The 21,766-nt window shown below is 35.2% G+C and overlaps 2 protein-coding genes across 2 annotated transcripts; both read right to left on the bottom strand.

Moving 5' to 3' along the window:
- Positions 10,777 to 13,725, bottom strand: LOC107627670 (zinc finger MYM-type protein 1). The gene is given in 1 exon segment (XM_021117010.1): positions 10,777 to 13,725. A coding segment is annotated over 1 exon segment (2,346 nt). The 5' UTR covers positions 13,123 to 13,725.
- Positions 17,795 to 21,635, bottom strand: LOC107625752 (dnaJ homolog subfamily B member 1). The gene is made up of 3 exons (XM_016328458.2): positions 21,250 to 21,635; positions 20,283 to 20,695; positions 17,795 to 18,559 (listed from the first exon to the last, which is right to left on the bottom strand). The coding sequence occupies exons 1-3, from the start codon at positions 21,412 to 21,414 to the stop codon at positions 18,118 to 18,120; spliced, it is 1,020 nt and encodes a 339-aa protein (XP_016183944.1). The 5' UTR covers positions 21,415 to 21,635; the 3' UTR covers positions 17,795 to 18,117.

Genomic DNA, 21,766 nt, shown 5'->3' with positions numbered 1-21,766 from the left:
ATTATTAGTAATTTACATAGAAATAGTTTTATTTATTTATTTAAAGTTTTTTTATATCTCTAATTGATACGCATTCTTATTTGAAAATTATAAACTAAATTGTCAATGAAGATTATTAATATTGACATTATAGATTTTCAGGAAAGCTATTTTAATATCAAGATAATAAAAGATCCACTTCATATATAACAAATGTCAAAACTAATTTTAAAATAGAAAGTCAACTCATGAAGCTACTTGTATATTTATCAATATTATGTTAGATTTTTTGCAATCAATATTATATCAATGATGCTCTACATCCATGTGAAAATTTCATTCAAGTTATCTAAGCACCTTGGGTCAGACGCGCCTCCCCCACCCCCTCACTCGTTTGTCATACACGCGCCACATATAACCTAAACCTTCTCTGCTGCGTGATAAACCTTTGCTCAACATAAACCTTCTGCTGCAACCTAAACCTTCTTCTTTGCTCGCATTTTCGTTCTTCTTCTTTTTCTTCTTCATCTCTGCTCGCGTTCTTCCTTTTTGATCTGCATTGACTTCAACGTAATAAGCTTCGTCGTTTTCCTCTGCTCATGTTTTCTTTCTTGTTCTTCTTTTTCTTCTTCTCTGCTCGCGTTCTTCCTTACTAATCTGCATTGACTTCAACGTAACAAGCTTCGTCGTTCTTCTTCTTCTTCGTTTTCTTCTTCGATCTGCACTTCTGAATCGAAACAATGAATGATTCAACTTCAAATCAGTTGAATGAGAGCGATTTGGATTATTCTTCTGAAACAAATCATGCTGATGAGGTTTGGATTATTCAATTTTGAATCAAATTGAATGGAATGCAATTGTTAATTTTATTTGAATTGAATTCAATGGATGTAGGTGTTTTGTATCTGAATTGAATTGAATTGATAATATCTAAATTGTAGACATATGTGTTTTGAATCTGAATCTGAATTGAATTGAATTGAATCTGAAAATTTTGTATAATGGATTATGTTTCATTCACTCAGTACTATACAATTGGTTCACCATGAGTACGTGTTTCGATTCATTATGCAGAAAGCTTTTTAAATTTGATTTTATATACTAGATTATGTTTCGTTCACTCAGTACTATAAAATTGTTTCACCATAATGACGCTTTCAGTTCATTATGCAGAAAGGAGTTTGAATTTAAATATATATAATGGATTATTTTTCGTTCACTGAGTACTATAGAATTGTTTAGCATAATGACGTTTTCAGTTCATTATGCAGACCAGGTGTGTTGTGGATAAAAAATTTGTCCCAAAGGAGGGGATGATTTTCAAGACACAAGAAGAAGCTGGAAAGTTCTACAAACATTATTCAAAACTTGTTGGTTTTTCTACGAAAATAAGGAACACAACTCGGAAGGGAGACGAGGTTAAGAATCAACTAATCGTATACAACAGAGAGGGGACGTGAAAATCTAAGATATCTCCAACTTTGAAAACAAACTCCTCAGCCGGGTTAAACTGTCCAGCTAAGATCTATGTACATATAACGAAGGACGTTAGTCTTTGGACAATTTCCAAAGTTGTTATGAATCATTCACACCCCTGCTGTCCATACCATGCAGAGATGCTCAAACAACACAGGGAGCTAAGCATGTTCGTGTGACGCACCATCGAAACCAACGAGGAAGACGGAATCAGACCGAGCAAAACCTACCAATCATTCGTAGCAGCAGCTGGCAGTCATCGAAGATTAAGTTTTATAGAAAAAACGTAAGGAATTACATTACAAGAGAAGTACAGAATGTGTCCGAACAAGACGATGCCAAAAAATTCAGGAAGTACCTACTAAGAATGAAAGACAAGAACCAAAATTTCTTTTTTGAGCTCAACCTCGAAGGCGATCACTCCATCAAACATGCATTCTGGGCCGACGCAAGAAGCAGGGGGGCATGCGAGTATTTTGGAGACATAGTTTCATTCGACACCACCTACAATACAAACAGGTATTCGGTTCACCCAAATTCAGTATTTACGTTCACCATATGCACACATTTCGGTTCAGTAAATTGTGAGATTGTCCATTTATGCAGGTACAATCTGGGTTTTGGTTCTTTTGTGGAGGTGAATCACCACAATCAGTCGACACTTCTTGGACACGCGCTATGAAAAACGAGGACATCCAATCATTCAAATGGCTATTCGAGTGTTGGCTCCGTTGCATGGGAGGGAAGACACCAAAAGACATTCTCACTGATCAATGTGCATCGATGCAAAGGCCCATCGAGATGTCCATGCCAACAACAAATCACCGCTAGTGTATTTGGCACATCATGTAGAAGATCCCAAACAAACTAAACGGCTACAAGCAACACGAAGAAATCGAGCAAGAGATGAGCCACGTCGTTTGGAACTTGTTCATAAAAGACGCATTTGACAGAAACTGGAACGATTTCCTCACAAAGTTTGGCCTCAGAGGCAACAAGTGGCTCTCAGGTAACCGAGGTTTCAGTTCGGATTATTTTCATGTCGTTACCTTTTGGGTCAACACATGCACAGATTTCGGTTTAACACAGTTGATGTTTTCAGTTCATTCTGTAGAGCTGTATGAGGATCGGCATATATAGGTTCCAGTTTACTTGGATCACCACTTCTGGGTCGGGATGAGAAGCACACAAAGGAGTGAGAGCATGCACGCATTTTTCAACAAGTTTATCACACGCAACAGCTCCTTGAGTCAATTCGTGAAGCAATACGACAATTGCCTAGCAAGTAGCAAGCAGAGAGCAAAGAGAGAAAGAATTCGATGCTGCAGATTTTCACACCGTGATACTGTGCACAACAAAATCAGCAATAGAGGCTCAATTTCAGCACGTGTATACCCACGAGAAGTTCAGGGAAGTTCAAGCTCAATTCAGAGGAAAGGTGAACTACATCACAAGATCAAAGCATTCCACCCTAGGTTTCACAACATACGAAGTGATGGAGCAAGTTTCTAACTCCACATTCAACAAGTTTTTCGTCACCTACGATGTATTATCACGATAGGTAAAGTGTCAATGCTTTCTTTTCAAGTCAAGGGGTATACTGTGCCGCTACTCTCTAAGCGTCCTAAGCTTTGAGCGAGTAGATAACGTGGCACCGAAATACATACTGGAGCGCTGGAGCAAGAACATAAAGAGGAGGCACACACACATCAAGAGCAGCCAAGACGAGCCTCTACTGGAGCCAAGAAGCAAGAGATTCGACGATTTGGTGTTCCACTCCCACAATATCTGCGAATTTGCCTCAGAGTCCGAGGAGCTGATCGGAATTCTGCACCGTACCTTTGACAATGTCATAGCCGAGATGCAAGAACATCAAGCGAGAAGCAAAGAAAAAAGTTTTTTATCCCACGAAGAAGCGACGTTGAGCGACGTGAACGGCCTTCAAATCCCTCCACGTGTCAGAACAAGAGGTCGGCCCAAGAACAGACTTGGATCAAACTTGGAAAAAAAGATCTCAAACGCCACGAAGAAAAGGAAAAAACCAGCTACAAGCGAGGTAAAATTGATTTGCTTTCGATTAGGCAAACATCCATTTGTGCATTTTGCTAATATACAATTTATTTTTTCTTTTTGTAGTTGAATCTTTTAGACGGCGGACCAACGATTCAGTCAAGTTCTAGCTTTTACAATGCACCGGATATGAATTATCCCGGAGAGTATTATACGAGTTTTAGTTTTTATTAACATAAATTTCCTTACAGCTATGAGCAAATTTCGGTTCACTGAATTTATAGTAGGGTTAATTTCTGACTGATGCTAGTCTTGATTGAATATTCACTATTTTTTTATATTAGGTTTTGTGAAATTTTTTATTCAATAGTCACTTTTTTTGTTTATTGTGCCATGTTAGAGAGTTCAAGTGTTTCTGAAACTTAATACTGGTATATGCACTTTTTCGATTCACTGTGTGTAATAATTTCAGTTCATTTGTTTATTTGGGGTTCCTAATGTTTGATAAATACCCTAATTCTATTCACTGTGAACCTGGAACAAAACAGCAGCCAGACAGTTCCAACAGATATATACATCTTGAATCAGATATAAATATTAACATTAGATATATACATTAACATTAACATTAGATATATACATTAAGATTTACATTAATATTCAGATATATACATTGAAAGAAGTAGTGTTTGTTTTTTTAAATAAAATAATATTAATTACAACCAGTTAAACAAAGTATATCCTATTTACTACTATATATATCCCCATACGTGAATTTACAAAAAGGGCTTAAGAGGGTAGCAGATGGCTTCGGGAGTCTTATTGCTTCACATTCCCGAATCACTTGGTCTCTCATTTTGTTCAGTTTATGCAACACAATATTTGGACCATACTCAATCCTGAAAGCATCAATCTCTTCCTACATTTCAATTGAAAGGAATTAGTTACATAAGAAATGAACCTTACTGAAATGAGAAATGAAAGAATTTTATTAATTTAGAAACTACTTACTTGTGTCCAAGCTTTATATTTATACCTCTTCCCGGGTTTGATCTTTCAAGGATCAATTGTTTCAAGCCATTTCATGACGTATATCGCACTATCATAGCTAATCAAGAATTTAAGTAAAATACGATTAATAGTATACAAATGAAAACAAATTTAAAATACACTATAGCAGAGAAAGATTTTTACCTTGTACGTTGGCCATTCAGCATTATATACTCTGCTTCTTCTCCAACTTCATCCTTTAAGGGTTTCGCCCCAGTGTAAACCCCCATCTGGGAGATTATTAATCCCTGAAAGTGATAAAAATAGTGACTTAAAATTAGGTGAATCAAAATCAGCACCTTCACTATATAACGTCATAAACATTGAATCAACAAGGGAAACATTTATATAACTTACAACAAATTTGTTCAGTTGAATTCTTGAATCATGTATTTCATTCTTCTGCTTGTTCACGGGGTCAAGCACATAGAATGCTGACAAATGGGATTCTTGCTAGTAAAGAATTTTATAAGAATAATCGCGTTGTAAGTATAGTTTCTAAACCAACAGAGAATCCTTTCGTAAAAAAATTTGATTGTCACAAGTAACAAAACCCAATAAAATTTATAACCGAAGTATTTAAACCTCGGGGTCGTCTTCTCAAGGAATTGCAGGGAAGTATGATTTATTATTGGTTATGGAAAAGGTAGAATTTTGGATTTTTAAAATAAAGAACAAGTAATTTAAATAGCAAGAAAAATAAATTAATAATTATAAAGAAAACTCTTGGCAAGGTGTAAGAACTGGGAATCCTATCCTAGTTATCCTTATCAGGTGTAATGAGAATTGGATTTTGCTCCCACTTAGTTAACCTTTACTAAATAAAGGTAAGTCAAGTGGACTAATTAACTTGATTCCTCAGTCCTAGTTAACTCCTATGGAAAGACTAGTCTTAGAGGGATCCAAATCAATCAGCAATCCTAATTTCCAATCAACTGCTGAGTTTGATAACTCAAGCATTACCAATTACTTAACCAAAGCCAAAAAGGGGAGAAAATCTACTCGAATAAAAATTCCTTCAGATTGGAAGCAGTAGTAACATAAATAAAAGAAAGAAATCTTAAATCTGAAATACCTCAAATTATATTAAGTAGAATATTCAAATCTAACATGGAAAGATTCATAAGCCAATTTGGCAACATAAGTAATTAACAAGTAAAAGCATTAGAGTATCTAAAAGTAGAAGAGAAACATAAATTAAAGAACATTGAACCTGGAATGAAGAAATAACCATAAACTGAGACGAATCCTAATCCTAAAAATCTAAATCCTAAATCCTAAATCCTAAGAGAGAGGAGAGAGTCTCTCTCTCTCTCTCTAAACCTACATCTAAATCCTAATAATTATGAATTATGAATGTTCTCTCAATGAATGGATGCATTCTCCCACTTTATAGCCTCTAATATGTGTTTTCTGGGCAAAAAATTGGGCCAGAAACAGCCAAGAAATCGCTGATTGCGAATTCTGTCACGCTGATTTTCATCACTGCGACGCGTCCGCGTGAAGCAGGCGTTCGCGTCGTCTAGATGTACGGCCACTATAGCAAATTATATATCATTTCGAAGTCCCAGACGTTAGCTTTCCAACGCAACTAGAACCGCATCATTTGGACCTCTGTAGCTCAAGTTATGCCCGTTTGAGTGCGAGGAGGTCAGGCTGACAGCTTTGCTTCAATTTCTTTTATTCCTTCCACTTTTGCATGCTTCCTTTCCCTCCTCTAAGCCATTCATGCCCTGTAATCTTTGAAAATACTTAACACACATATCACGGCATCGAATGGTAATAAGAGGGGATTTAAATTAGCTAAATCAAGACCAAAGAAGCATGTTTTCAATCATAGCACCAAATCCAGAAGGAAAAAGTAAAACCATGCAAATAGTATGAATAAGTGGGTAAAGAGTTGATAAAAACCACTCAATTGAGCACAAGATAAACCATGAAATAGTGGTTTATCAAATGTCTTTTTCCAGACATCTGCAATCCATAACCACTAGTGCCCTCCATTGCAAATCGGCACAAACAGCTGAAGTTTGGGAAAATTATATAATATCTCAGTGCAAACAATAGCAAACGAGAGAATTATCAAAGAAGTTTTAGAAATCACGACTTACAAATGGATGCGATACAAGTTTTCTTTTGTCAAGAAATCGGAGTTGGTGTGCAACATAAACATCTGCAAAACAAATCTCAGTTAAATCACATAACTGAAGACACTAACAATCAAGTGAATGAAAATGACAAACTCCACTGAACCGAACGCGATTTATGTGCTGAATAAAACGTGATACACATTTAATCATCAAGAAAAAGATTTCTACATGCAAAAGGACCTAACTGAAGACACTAACAATCAAGTGAACGAAAATGACAAGACATACTGAACCGAACGCAACTCATGTGGTGAATAAAACGTGATAGACATTCAATCAGGAGCAAATAAACAATTTGGCTTACCACAATATCCGTAGGCACACAGTATATATCTTTCTCAAACCGGGGACATTTCATGTCATTGACAATCATGCAATGTGTATTGACCACCTACAGGAAGAAAATTTATGAGATATGCGGTATAAGAGTCTTTAGAAAAATCATTAGTGTTAGCTCAATAGGCAAAGAAATTACCGTGCTTTCCACATGTTCTCCGGGCATTAGAGACATGAAATGATGTCTAAGCCCCTCAAAGAGCACTTCATGCCTCAAGATGAATACGGGGTCATATTCATTTTTACTATCTTTGGTTTGTTTTAGATGTGTTATCCAATGATAACACTTCTCCTTTAACTCCTCTGTGATTTCTTTGTCTTTCTCCGGAGTTTTGTAAACTTCAGCGGCTGTGAAGCTCGGCTCGGCAGTTGTTGCTTCAGCAAACTTCAATGCCGCCGTCACCTTAGCATCTACCACCGCCTCTTCTAGGATTTCAAGCTCTGAAATCGTCGGCTCAGAGGGCTGACTTGGTTGAGTCACTGTCATTTGAGAGGGGGGAGTTGGTTGAGATGCTAGGGGACTTATCCCAAGGCTGAAGGAAGGCACATCATCTTCCCATTGCCTAGGACGAGCAGCACTGCAAGACAACAGAGATATTAAATAATGATATTAAACAAAAATGATATTAAACAATATAGTGAACCGAAATTAAACAATTTGGTGAACCGAAAATATCCATATTTGAACAAAATTGATATTAAACAACAGAGTAAATCGAAATAAAACAATGTGGTGAACAAAAAATATCCATATTTGAACAAGCATAAAACTTACAAATCAGGTTGTGCTTCTTCTTCCAATTCCCGTGCCACGAGAGCTTCTTGGCATGGTTGTTGTTGTTCTTTGGGAGGGCTGCTGTATTAAACAGAAAAGAGTTCAGTAACGACCCAGAATTATTATCCTGTACCATTAAAACTAAAAAAAAATTCTAATTACCAGCTAGACCAGAAGATTATAAAAAATGATATTAATTAAAACTTACACATTAATTGGAGGTTTTGGCTCCGTATTCCTCAGGGAAGATTCATCAACAGACTGCTTTTGTTGTTCCGATTGTTATGCCGATGCTTCTTCGCAGGGCTGCTGTTGCTATTCCAGAGGGCTGTTGTTGCTATTCCAGAGGGCTGCTGCATTAAACAAAAAACAGTTCAATAATGATCCCAAATTATTATCGTGTTCCATTAAAATTAATAAAAAAATTTTATGTGTAACTTACTCATTATCAGAAGTTTCCAGAGGGACATAGATAAAGTCATCTTTTATCAACTCTTCCTTAAGAGAACTTGGAAGAGACACCGCAATAGAAACTCTAAGGAATGTAAATAAGGAAGAAGTTAATGTTGAATAATTAAAATTGGTTATGAGAAATAGAAATCTGCACATTGAAAAACTCACATTTCCAAAGGTTCAAAATGAGTTTCTTCTCGAACCTCAATGATTTGTAGGTCAGAATCAAGTGTAGCGCTACTGACATTTAAACACAATTTCTATGTGATTAATTAAACAAAAATTATTACCTAAATCTAAAAGAGTAACATAAATATTTTTAACTTACACTAGTGGAGTTTTAAAAATCTTTCTTTGATGGATTTTCTTTCTTCTAAAATATTTTACCGGGGTTTCCAGGGTACTTTTCCTAATAAAAAAGATACCAAATTAAAATTAGAAACCAAGATTAAAAGCAGAGGTCTAGAAACACATGAAATTCATTTTTGGAATCCATTGAACCGAAAGCAAAGGCTGTAATGAACCAATTTACCTGGTATTGTCCGAGACATTTACAGACGGTGTGGAGCTCGTCTGAGACTGTAAGAGAGGTTCGCTACCCAGATTTACAGTCGGCAGTCTGAGCAAGATAAATAAATATTAATAAATGAATCCAGAGGAATTAGAAGAGGTTCTAGCAAAAGTTAGCAAAGAAAGAAAAAGAACTCGGTATAAGAAACCGAATCTTACGTCTCAGAGAAATCATTTTGCGCCTCCATCGAGTCAAACTGATCCGGAGCAACGTTTGTTGTCTGAGTTCCATCATTTCTTCTCTTTGATCTCTTTTCTCTTAACATCTCCAATGCTTGTCGTTTTCTTTCCCCAGCGTTGTCCTTTACTTGCTCAGTTCTGAAAATGCATAAAATAAGTATCAATGAACCTAAAACGAAAGCATCAATGAAAGAAAATATGAATCGAGAAACTTCCTCCTTGTCAGATTCAGTTTTGCTCTCAGCATCTGTCAAAACAACCTTTCCTGATTTGGTTTGTTTTTTTGTCATCCTCTGCGGTTGTTTTCTTTTTACTATGAGTGTTTTTTCCATTTCTTTTTCTCTGCAACATAGACAAACACATTGAATTTATACCGGAGACAAATATGAGCAAGAAAAAGATTTCTAATGCCAAAGGACCCAACTGAAGACAGTAACAATCAAGTGAACAAAAATGACAAACTCTACCGAACCAAACGCAATTAATTTACTGAATAAAACGTGATACACATTCAATCATCAAATAAAACATTTCTGCATGAAAAGGGAGAAGTGAAGATGCTAACAATCAAGTGAATAAAAATTACAAAGAATACTAAACTGAATGCAATTCATGTGCTGAATAAAACGTGATGCATATTCAATCATCAAGAAAAATATTTCTGCATGAAAAATGACTCAACTGAACACTTGACAATCAAATGAATCAACTTGACTAACTCCACTGAACAATATCACATTTGTAATTTACTTAACAAGCATACATAAACAATTTTTAGCAAAGAAAAGCAAAACTAAACCAGATGAATATCATACAATCATATAAATGAACATCACCCAATACTTACTGGCTTTCAGATTGGCTTGTGCTCTCTGAATTTGTCGGCACATGCTTTCTTTTTTTGCTTTATTTTTTAACCACCTTCTGTGGTTGTTTTCTTTTCTTTGTGACAGTTTTTTCAATTTCTTCTTCTCTGCAATACATATGAACAAGCACATAAGAACAATTTTAAGCAAATACAAGTAAAATGAAACCAATATGAAGATCAAACTTACTGGTTTTTGGATTCACTTCTGCTTTCTGAATCAGTGGGACTGCTTTTAGTTTCTCTTATTGTTTCTGAATCCGTCTCAACAAGCTTTTATTTTTTAACCACCCTCTGTTGTCTTGTTCTCTTGGCTAGCGGTGTTTTGTCGGATTCGGATTCAGATTCAGATTCAGAAAATGTGTCTTCTTCCGAAGAAGAATCCAGATCAACAATTTTCTTTTCTTCTTTCTTCCCTTTTCCTTTCTTATCTAACTTCTTTCTTTTTGTTTTTTACTTCTTTATTTGCTTTCTAGAAGTCCCTAAAACACAAAATTATTTAATGAACAAATACACTAACAATCAACTAAATCAAAATGAGCAACCGCACTGCACCGAATGATACTAATGTGCTGAACAAAACGCCATAGACATTTAATCATCAAGAAAAATATTTTTGCATGCACAAGGACTTAAAAAACACTATCAATCAAATGAATCAAAATGAGTAACTCCACTGAACCGAACAACATTCATGTGCTGAATAAAATGCCATAAATATTTAATCATCAAAAAAATATTTCTGCATGCACAAGGACTCAATTGAACACACTAACAATCAGTGACGGATCCAGAAAATTTTTTCAGTAGGGGCAAAATATATATAATATAATAATAATTTTTATAATTGATGTTATAAAATAGGAATATTTTTTAAATTATTTAACCAATAAATTAAAATAAAATAATAATTCAAAATAATAACAAATAATTTAGAATTCCATTCTTCTAGGTTTCATATTTTGAAAAGATTGAATAATCTTTTCATTGTCAATACAATCAAATGTCTCTCTTTCTATGTATGTCACTAAACAATCATTTAAAAATTCGTCTCCCATACGGTTTCGAAGTCGACTCTTTATGATGTTCATAGCAGAAAAAGTTCTTTCAACTGATGCAGTTGCTACGGGCAAAACTAATGCTAACTTCAAAAGAAGAAACACTAATGGATAAACAATATTTTTTCGAGTCTCAACCAACTTCTAAGAAAGAGCACCAATTCCATTTAAGTCTGAGAATTAATCATCAGAACGCACATCTAGTATGAAGTTCTCAAGTTGACTGTCAAGTGCCAAAAGTTGAGTGGAAGAAAATTCTAATGGATAGAATTGAGCTAACTGGATCAACTTCTCCTTATCAAATGCAAAAAATGAGTGTCTTGGATTCAAACAAGCTATGCAAAGAAGCAATTCAGTATTCACCTCTGTAAAACGATTATTGAGTTCTTGAAGTTGTCTATCAACTACTTGATAGAATATCTCAACTTGAAAATGATGAAAATTTGATATCTTTTGAGCTTTGCGTCTTGATCTTCCTTGTGACACAAATATATCATCCATGATTGGAACAGTAATATCATGTTTGTCACAAAATAGTGAGACTTCGTCAAGTAAAAGAGACCAGCCATCATCTCTTATATTTTGCAACCGTTGCTTAGACACTTTGACTAATGCCATAGCATTTACAATGTCTTGATCATTCCTTTGTAACGCTTGAGATAACTCATTAGTAACTCCCAAGATATTTTTCATCAAGTGCAAGTTGAAAATAAATTCAAAGGATTGAATGACATTCAATAAATGACATGCTTCAGCTCTTTGTTCTGAATTATTTCCATCTTCCTCAACATATTCAAGAACATTAACCACAGAAGGAAATAAAGAAATTAATCCAAGTATAGTTCCATAGTGTGAACCCCATCTAGTGTCTCCAGCTCTTTTTAAAGCTATTTCTTGATTCAAACCACGCCCACTAGAAATTTCTCCACTTTTTAGTGCTTCAATTGTCTTAGTCATTTGACTATCACGAAGCATATCTCTTCGTTTACACGAAACTCCAACAACATTGCACAAATTAGTTAACAAATTAAAAAGCAAAGCAATTTCAACTTGTTTTTTTGCAACCGTTACAAGAGCTAACTGAAGTTGGTGAGCAAAGCGATGTACATAGAAAGCATAAGAATTTTCTTTCAATATCAAAGTTTTCAAACCATTAAATTCTCCTTGCATGTTACTTGCACCATCATATCCTTGTCCACGTACTCTTGATAAACTTAAATTATATGTTTCTAATAATGACTCCAATGCTAATTTTAGAGATAAAGCATTAGTATTAGAAACATGAACAAGACCAAGAAAATGCTCCCTAACTTGTCCTTCTTTGTTCACATACCTTAAGCAAACTGACATTTGCTCCTTAATAGAAATGTCACGGGCTTCATCAACCAATACAGCAAATAATTCATCCCCAAGATCATCTATAATAACTTTTGTCGTTTCCCTTGCATCAGCTCTTACAATATCTTTTTGAATTGAGAGTGCTATTAGTTTAAGATTCCCACGAGCATTTTTGAAAGCATGACCAATCTCTTCATTATGTTGCGCAAGAAAGTTTAGAAGTTCCAAAAAATTTCCTTGATTAACAGAATCATCTGTCTCATCATTACCACGAAAGGCCAATCCTTGTCGCAAAAGAAATCTAATACAATCAATTGTTGCTGTCAAGTGAATTTGATAATTCTTTTTAGCTTGCTCAGATTGTTTTTCAATAGCAGCAGTGATGTGTTGTTTTGGTCTCATAAGTGCTTCACATTTTCTCCAAGCTTGATTATGAGCGCTATCATGAATCCCAACATGAATTTGTAGTCTCTCCTTTTTTTTCCAATTTGAAAAGCCAGTAGTTACAAAAGCATCACCACCTTCAGTCTCAGGTTTCATAAGATAACAACAAAGACAAAAAATAGCATCTTTTGATATACTATACTCTAACCAGTTGCCATAGTCATCAAACCAATTAGGATTAAATCTTCGAAAAGAAGAACCACAAACAGTTTGCGGAAAACCATGAGTCCTTGGTTGACAAGGACCTTTTTGCAAATATGCACATCTAACTTTGTCTCTGTCATTCGGGTGATAACTTGAAATATTTGGTCGTTGTCCTGGATCTGCTATAAGATTATCTACTTTGAATTCTAAAAACCTCCTTTTATTAGAAGAGGTTGATGAATTGTTTTGGGATCCAATCTCCAATGATGAGGTTCTTTTGAAATATTTCTCCATTACTAATAAGATAAAATTATAAATACAAAATTATAAATACAAGTATAAAATTATAAATACACAATTCTACACAAATTAAAAATTACAATATAAAATTATAAATACAAGTATACAACAAAATAATTTAAATAAAACAACAACAAAATAATTTTTAGCCTCTCTTGTCAGCTACTCATTTCTTTGCCTTATCATTGCTTAAAGAGAATTTGCCTTATCATTACTTAAAGAGAATGCTTGTGATTTGTGAATTCCAACAAAATAATTTAAATAAAACAATAAGAAAATAATTTTCAGTCTCTCTTGTCAGCCACTCATTTCTTTGCCTTATCATTGCTTAAAGAGGATGCTTCATGCTTGTGAATTCCAATCAAGAGGAAGCCATGAAGGTAATCAAGCTGCTATGAAAGAATTAAAACTACCCAAATGCTTCATCTTAATCAACAAATATATATCAGATCATTAAAAAGAATCATAAGAAGATTTTTACTTTCTACATCCAAAAATTCAAAATCAATATTAGACTATTAGTTGATTATTGACTGATTTATATTGTTTTCTCGTATTTATACATCAGAACAAATTAAATCTTCAAAAATAATTAAATCAATGCACAAAAACAATTAACAAATAAATTAATCAAACTAAACTTGCATTACATCAAAACAAAATCAAATATTCAATACAAATTCACAATTAACAAACTAACTAAATCAATTATCAAACAACAATGAAGCAAATAAGTGAATAAGCAGAATTGCAGATCTTAAATCATGATTCATGAATGTACCAAAAAAAATCCAAGATTGAATCTGAACAGTTGAACTCTAGGAAGCAAAAGTGTAAAACCCAGTAGACAGTAGCCAGTGACAGATTTATGCGGTGTTCAGCGGCAACAGGAAGAAAGGCAGGCGTTCTCTGCTGAAGCCTGAAGAGTGAAGACTGAAGAGTGAAAACCAAAGAGAGAAGAAGATCGCAGATTTACAGTATTCGAAGAAGAAGGACGAACGGAACCGATCGATGAAGAAGAAAGCAGAAGGAGACGCGGAGATGTGGAGACACGGTAGTGACTCTGGAGACAGGAGGGCGGAGGCCGGAGAGCCAGAGACGTCAGCGGGGAGAGAGCCGTGACACTGGCTAAGACGCGGAGCGGCGGAGTGGCTCTGATCTCTGGAGACAAAAGTGCCGACTGCCGAGTGCGGGCTGCGAAGTGCAAAGGGGAAGCTGCGAAGCTTGGAGGCTGCGAAGCTTGGAGGCTTGGAGCAGATGAAGAAGATTGGGAAAAAAGAAGGGTTAGGGATTTGATTTGGGGTTGTGGGGTCAAAATAAATTATATAGTGGGGGTATTTAAGACATTTTACTATGAAGTACTAATGAATTTCTGAAATTTCACTGGGGGCAGTTGCCCCCACTACTCAATGAATGCATCCGTCCCTGCTAACAATCAGGTGAACCAAAATGGGCAAGCCCACTGGACCGAACAAAATTCATGTGGTGAATAAAACGTGATAAATATTTAATCATTAGCATGCGCAAGGATTCAAATGAACACACTAACAATTGCAACTAGGTGAAATCAATTAATTATAACCTTAAACACAAACTTATTTAGTTAGCAGAGTATTTTAGAAGCATCTGAAACAAAATTTTAGGGGAAAATTTTTGTTTAATTTACCATTGTGTCCGTTGCTTCCTCAAAAATCCATTCGAGCATCATATTCTTTGTCCAATGGGCCACCCACAGTGGCAGGGGAGCATCAGGTCCATACAAGTGAGGGAACTTGGTTTCATGAAAGTAAATCAGCATCAAAACAAAAACACAGCCGTCAACGGACTGTTTCTTTCCTTTTCTCTTGTTTTCAATTCCCTTCCTCAAGAAGCTGAGCACATGATGTGCCCAATCCCACTGTTGGATGTTGTCCACATAAAAGATAGGCGACTTATGGATCGGGGAGGCCATGCTTACCGTCGTTGGCAGCAAGAAGCACTTCTGTATGAAGACGACAAAAGTCCTTTGGAATTTTTGTCAGTTCTCCTCCCATTCAACACTCATATCCAGGACAGACTTTGTCAAAGACGCCAACGTAACACATTTGAGGCTGTCAAATATTTCCTTGTCTTCCTCATTCAGTTTGCCATATTAAACCTTTTAAGGAAAACGATTTTCTACAATATTTTAATAGCAAAAAATCGGCCAAAAAGGTCAGTTTAATTTTCTGTACATCAATGAACCGAAATTAAAGGGAGCAATGAACCAAAAATAAGCAGGAAGTAGAAAATGTATTACCGCCATGACTTATGCCCAGCGCAGCTGCTACCTTGCGAGGAGTTATGTATATTTTCCCATGGAGAGTTTTCAGGCATCCATGATACTCATCATAGCAATCAATCAATTCTTTCAAGAGGGCGTGAGAGACATTCATTTCCGGGACATGTGCCAGGGCACCGAATCCCATTTCTTCAACTATATCTTTCTTTTCCTGACTCAAATTCTTGAACACTGTTGCTATTGCCTTTATTTGGCATCTGCAATCGTGAGTTTTCTGCAAGTTTTCAAACAGAATGTGATGATATATTTATAATACAAAATAGATTTTATTCGAATGAAAGCGGATAAATATATTTAATGTGCTTACATTATAGCGCGGCTTCTCCTTCTTTGTCATCATTGTCTTCTTGATTTTTGCTATAATGAAAAAATTTGGTTAATACTTCACTCAATACACTGACAAGCACAAGCATGCATATCATAATCAAGTCAACGAAAATGTCCCAGTCCACTGAACCGAACCCCCTTGATGTATTGAATAAAACATGATAAATAATGAAACAACTAGAAAAGCATTGCTGCATGCAAAAGAAGCTAGCTGAACACACTAACTATCAAGTGAATGAAAATCACCAAGCCCACTAAACAGAACACCATTCATGTGCTGAATAAATCATTATAAACTTTCAATCACCAAGAATAGCATTTCTCCATGCAAAAGAAGTCAATTGAACAGAGTAACAACCAAGTTCAAATTTACATACAGTATCTACTCACATACACTATCCACTGAACTGAATGAAAATAAGAACAAATTTCATTAAAAGCCCTAGTTACACTGTAAAAATGCAATCAGAATAACCCTAAACCCTGAACACACTAACTATCAGGTGAATGAAAATCACCAAGCCCACTGAACAGAACACGATTCATGCGCTGAATAAATCGTTAAAACTTTCAATCATCAAGAATAGTATTTCTCCATGCAAAAGAAGTCAACTGAACAGAGTAACAGCCAAGTTCAAATTTACATACATTATCTACTCACATACACTATCCAGTATCCACTGAACTGAATAAAAATAAGATCAAATTTCATTCAAAACCCTAGTTACACTATAAAAATGTAATCAGAATAACCCTAAACTCGGAACACACTAACTATCAAGTGAATGAAAATCACCAAGCCCACTGAACAGAACACCATTCACGTGCTGAATAAATCGTTATAAACTTTCAATAATCAAGAATAGTATTTCTCCATGCAAAAGAAGTCAACTGAACAGAGTAACAATCAAGTTCAAATTTACATACACTATCTACTCACATACACTATCCACTGAACTGAATGAAAATAAGAATACATTTCATTCCAAGCCCTAGTTACGCTGTAAAAATGGAATCAAAATACGTCGATTTACTAAACGAAGCAACTCAATCCAGTAAACCTAAAATGCAACTAGAAGAAATGCGACATTGCAAGATTTTAAATGAACAGTAGTTTTTCTCATACCTTTTGCATTCGTTGTTGCTGTTTTCGTTTGTTTTTGCTTCTTCCTTCCGAAATGTTCTCGCGATTCTTCTCCAGTAGCGGTTTCCGCAGATAATGTGAGTGAAGTTTGAGTGATTTTGAGAGAGATTCGGAGAGAATGAGGAGTTTTGTGCGTGTTGAAGAAGAAGGAACGTTTTTCATAATGAAGCGCGAATGAAGTAGCGGTTTCATGTGTGTTGGGCGCGTGGAAGTAACGTTTCATTTAATTAGATAGGGGGCGCATGAGTGTTTTTAGGCTTAGGCCAACTTGAAATCTTGGATACGAATTTTACATGGATGTGTAGCATGACTGATATTATATTATATTAAAGAAGTTTAACTAATGTGTGTTTTCAAAATACATGTTAAGATTTTTTAAAGTTTTCTACTTCAATAAATGTATAACAAAAATAAATATATTAAAACCTTAAAATTTATATATTTTATATAAAAAAGCCATACTAACTAAATTTTAGATTAAATAGCATGCTCTCTCTTAATCAAAATCAAGATATGTATTATTGACAATAATGACTATTATTAGAGCGGATAAATTACATGACTTTTTTAGGTTTTAATATAATCATTTTTTTAATCATTATCCTTAAAAAAAATTTTTTCCGATGATCAACTCAACACTCCTCGATTTACATGTCACAATAACCGCTCGTCATAAACACATCTTAGCTCCTTTTTTTTTTTTTTTCCTTTTTCTTCTTCATTTCTGCTCAAACTATGGGTCGAGACAAAATCATATTAAGAATATAATTTAATGCAATTTTTGCCAAGCATGATGGAATAAAATAAGTTAAATCTAAACATGATATAAGTAGTTTCCACAATTTCTGCAATATGCATTTAGATCGCTGAAATGGTTAAACAAAGAACCCTAATATGCAATTACAAATGAGTTGAACTCTCCCAAAAACATGTGAGAGAAACAAAAAGTGCAAGTGGTTGTTAATAAGACTTAAAAGAGAATTTTTCACCCATATTACCAAAAAACTAAGTAACACATGAAAGAAGCAACAAACAAATAACAAACTTCTAAATAAAAGTTAAATAAACTGTTCTAATTGAAAACCCAGTTCACAAAGGCAAGAATTTCCGTGTGGAAAATCAAAGGCCGAGAATAAAAATAATTGCAATCTTACATGGGTATGGTGCAGTGGTAGGGAGAGCTACCACCATTGTTTTATTATGGAGAGGTCAATAACCGCTTAATGCCGGCTTTTTGCTCGGACGTAAGCCTCGATGGAAACTTGATATTGAACTTGATTCTCAAGTTCCCCCTTTTGGAAGGTTCTTTGGGGATTGGCATGCCCTCGCCTTTGACTACTTCTTCATATGAGGGACTAATGATGGAGTTGATGGGGACGGAGATGCTTCGCCCGTCAAGGGTTGTCAGTTGCGCCGTGTAACCCGTGAGAGCTTCTACTAGAGAAATCTTCTGCGTCACAACAAGATCATTGCCATCTCTTTTGAAGAGGCTATGAGGCTTCTCATCAATAATGAAAACTAGGTCAGCCGGTATAACTCCTCGCTGTTCATTCCCCTTCTCCGGGAAAGTTATTTTTGTTCCCTTCTTCCAACCTGGCTTGATCTCGATTGTCAGAATTTCCTCTACTGTGGTGGCTCTCCTACGCAAGAAGAAAAAACATACAGTAGATTAAATAGTCATAGTCACAATTAATACTATTCTAGTTTTCTCTTTTCTGTTAACCTGAAAATTTCTTGTACCAATGAATAAAATAGAAAGACAAGTAACAATATTTGTAACTGAATAGTGTAAAATTCGACACCTTGAAGGTGCAAAAAACTGTTTCTGAAATGTGCATTAGATATGTTCATATCCGAGAACAAAAACAGAGGAACATATACTTATTTCTCAGGCATGGTGTTTCATTCCTTCTCTATGCAAAGAAGTTAATCATTTTAAAATAAGCATGTAAAATACTTAATTACCATGTCTGAGTTAGCAACTTAACCGACATTCATGAAAATGGGATTATTTTTTATGAACATCAATCAACTGACATGCATTATGTTTCAGCACGTAATACACATATCAATCGTAACTCAGACCTCATCTAAAAGGTAATGAGCATCGAAACAATTTGCACATTTCACTTGAAACATGAGATCTAGAGGCATGGCCCAAAACCTTTGACATCTCTAACGAGAATAAACACAACTTCCAATCCACCGACCTCACATATTCAACCCCTAAAACAACTGTCTGGCCAAATAAGGTGATCTTAATCCAATTTAACAACATTTGTAACAAGTCATACTCAAAGACTTGGGGGTACCTTACAATCTTTGAATTGTTTGATCTATCAGTTATATCTGCATACTATGCATATTTGTCCACAATGTAACGCAGGCATTGAGTTCATTACATCGTAGCTCAACTAACATTCATGAACAACATAAAACACAACAGCATACATCTGATGGCTATAACCCTCCTAAGTCAATATCAGGATTTGTGTATTCAAAGGTCTTCAATGTACACAGCATTGTTAGCATAATATCATAAGTGGCCTCTTCTTCAACTAATAATGGACTTAAACAAATACTTACAGACTGGCTAATTTAAGTCCCCTTTATTACTTCAATGTCAATAAATATACCCTTTATCTCTATTTCAGCTTTACATTTAGCATCCTCATTTTCATCATAGATTCATTTCCGGTTTCCCTATAGCTATTATCTCAAGATACCTAACAAGATCCTTCAGAAAATTAGAGTAAAATATGTGCCTTCTAAGTATTTATTTTAGGGGGACTTCTTCTCTTTGAAACTTTTGCTTTCATGAAAAAAAAAAAAGTGGTATCACTTTTGGGCTGACTCTTTGTCAAAAAATGAGATTTGCTAACCCAATACAAGATGTGCATGACCAAGCAATGAAAAAAAAGGTACTTACATATTTTGTCATAGGCCCTGCTCATTTAACAGAATATATTTATAAAACGAAAAAAAAAAAAAAAAGGGAAATCATGAATCATCTACATAACTAGTTTGAATGGAAGAGAAAAGTTATTATAATTTATAAGCAATTTGTTTCAACTGGTATCTTGGAAAAAATTTAGAACACTACTAAGAACACAGGTCTACAATTACCGTGACAAAAATAAAGATCCTAGCATAAGACTGAGCATATAAGATGGCAATGGGATAGCTCAATTCTTATCTATCAACAAGATCAGAAAATCACAGCTAAATAGTAATGGAAGCTCTAAAACTGACTTCGAAATTAGAATTGAGTTTAAATAAAACAATCAGTGCAACTGTGCAAGCAACTTCATGAAAGTAAAAGAAATATGAAACATGCAAATAAGTTAAGAGTAAATAGCTCACCCGCTGGCATCTGTAACATCCCTGGAGATCTTCATTTTCTTGGTGGTCCCTTTGTACAAATCCTCCAAACTGCACTGCAATGTTCTCTCGATCGGTGCACTTTTCCTTGGCATATTGGTAGAGCCTTCTCCAGCTGGATGCCTAAACGAAGTGAAGATATCATCACCAAACATGCCCCTGGGAAATCCAGATGCACCTGGACGGCCGCCCATATCACCCATTCCACCGAAGGGGCTTGAAAACCCAAAAAACTCCGAGAAAATATCATCAGCACTTCTGGGGTTGAACCGGAACGTCGTTGGCCCACCATCTGCGGCAGAAAATCCACCAGCTCCTGGGGGTGGCACCTGCCCCTTCAATCCCTCCTCTCCATACTGATCATACACTGCTCGTTTTTGTGGATCACTCAACACCTATTGTTCACAGAGTAAAATTACTGAGGAAAAAACCGCAATTCCAATTATCAAATCACAAGAACAATAGAAAAATTCAAAAGGAGTAAATTTGGCCCAGAAACACTTTTTTCTGCACAACCTAATTCAATAACATTGAGTAAATTAAGAGAGATGAAGTTCACTCAACACGTGTTCACCAATCAAATTACTAGCAAAAACCCACATTTCCAATTATCGAAATCGCAAAAATTGGATAAATTGACACCCAACAAGCTCTAATTCTAAACCCAGAAAAAAAGTAGGAAAATGGGTCGCAAAAAACACCTTTTTTTGCACAACCTAATTCACATTACATGCAGAAAATTAAGATAGATAATGTTCACTCCACCTATTAGCAAATCAAATTCCTAGCAAAACCCCAAAATCCCAATGATCGAAAATCACAAAAAAAAAAAATAAAAATTTACACCCTAAAACCTCAAATTCCTCTTTTTTTTTTTTATAACAATCCAATTCAATTCACAATTTCACATAACATTGAGTAATTTGAGATAGGGCAATAAAACACATACATCATAGGCTTCAGAGATTTGCTTGAATTTGGCTTCAGCTTCCTTCTTGTTATTAGGGTTCTTGTCAGGGTGCCACTTCATTGCAAGCTTCCGATACGCTTTCTTGAGATCATCATCTTTCGCACCTCGATCTACCTGTAGAATTTTGTAGTAGTCCACACCCATCTCTTCTTCTTTCTATCTCTAATTTTTCCTTTTTTCTTTTTCTATTTTTTTCTCCCTCCGATTCCTCAGTTATTTTTGTTGTGGCCGGAGAAACGTGTGTAATCAGTAATCACCGGTGAAAAGAAGGAACAGACGAAGCAGTGGTTTGGTTTACAGAGAAACATAAAACATATCTGGGCTCAAAACAACAAATGACAGTTGCACTTGTGTCACACAGCACTGAGTACTAGGTAAAAAAACGTTGGTGTCGAATTACTAGGCCCAAGTTTATTTCATTTTAATTTTTAAGTGTCACTTTAAAAAAGAAATATTCACTGACCAAAAAAAAAAAAAAAAAAAAAAAAAAATTTAC

This window comes from Arachis ipaensis, chromosome B02, assembly GCF_000816755.2.
Source record: "Arachis ipaensis cultivar K30076 chromosome B02, Araip1.1, whole genome shotgun sequence".
Taxonomy (NCBI): Eukaryota; Viridiplantae; Streptophyta; class Magnoliopsida; order Fabales; family Fabaceae; genus Arachis; species Arachis ipaensis.
Note: the sequence above shows the minus strand (reverse complement) of the source record. Positions and strands in the feature narration are given on the sequence as shown.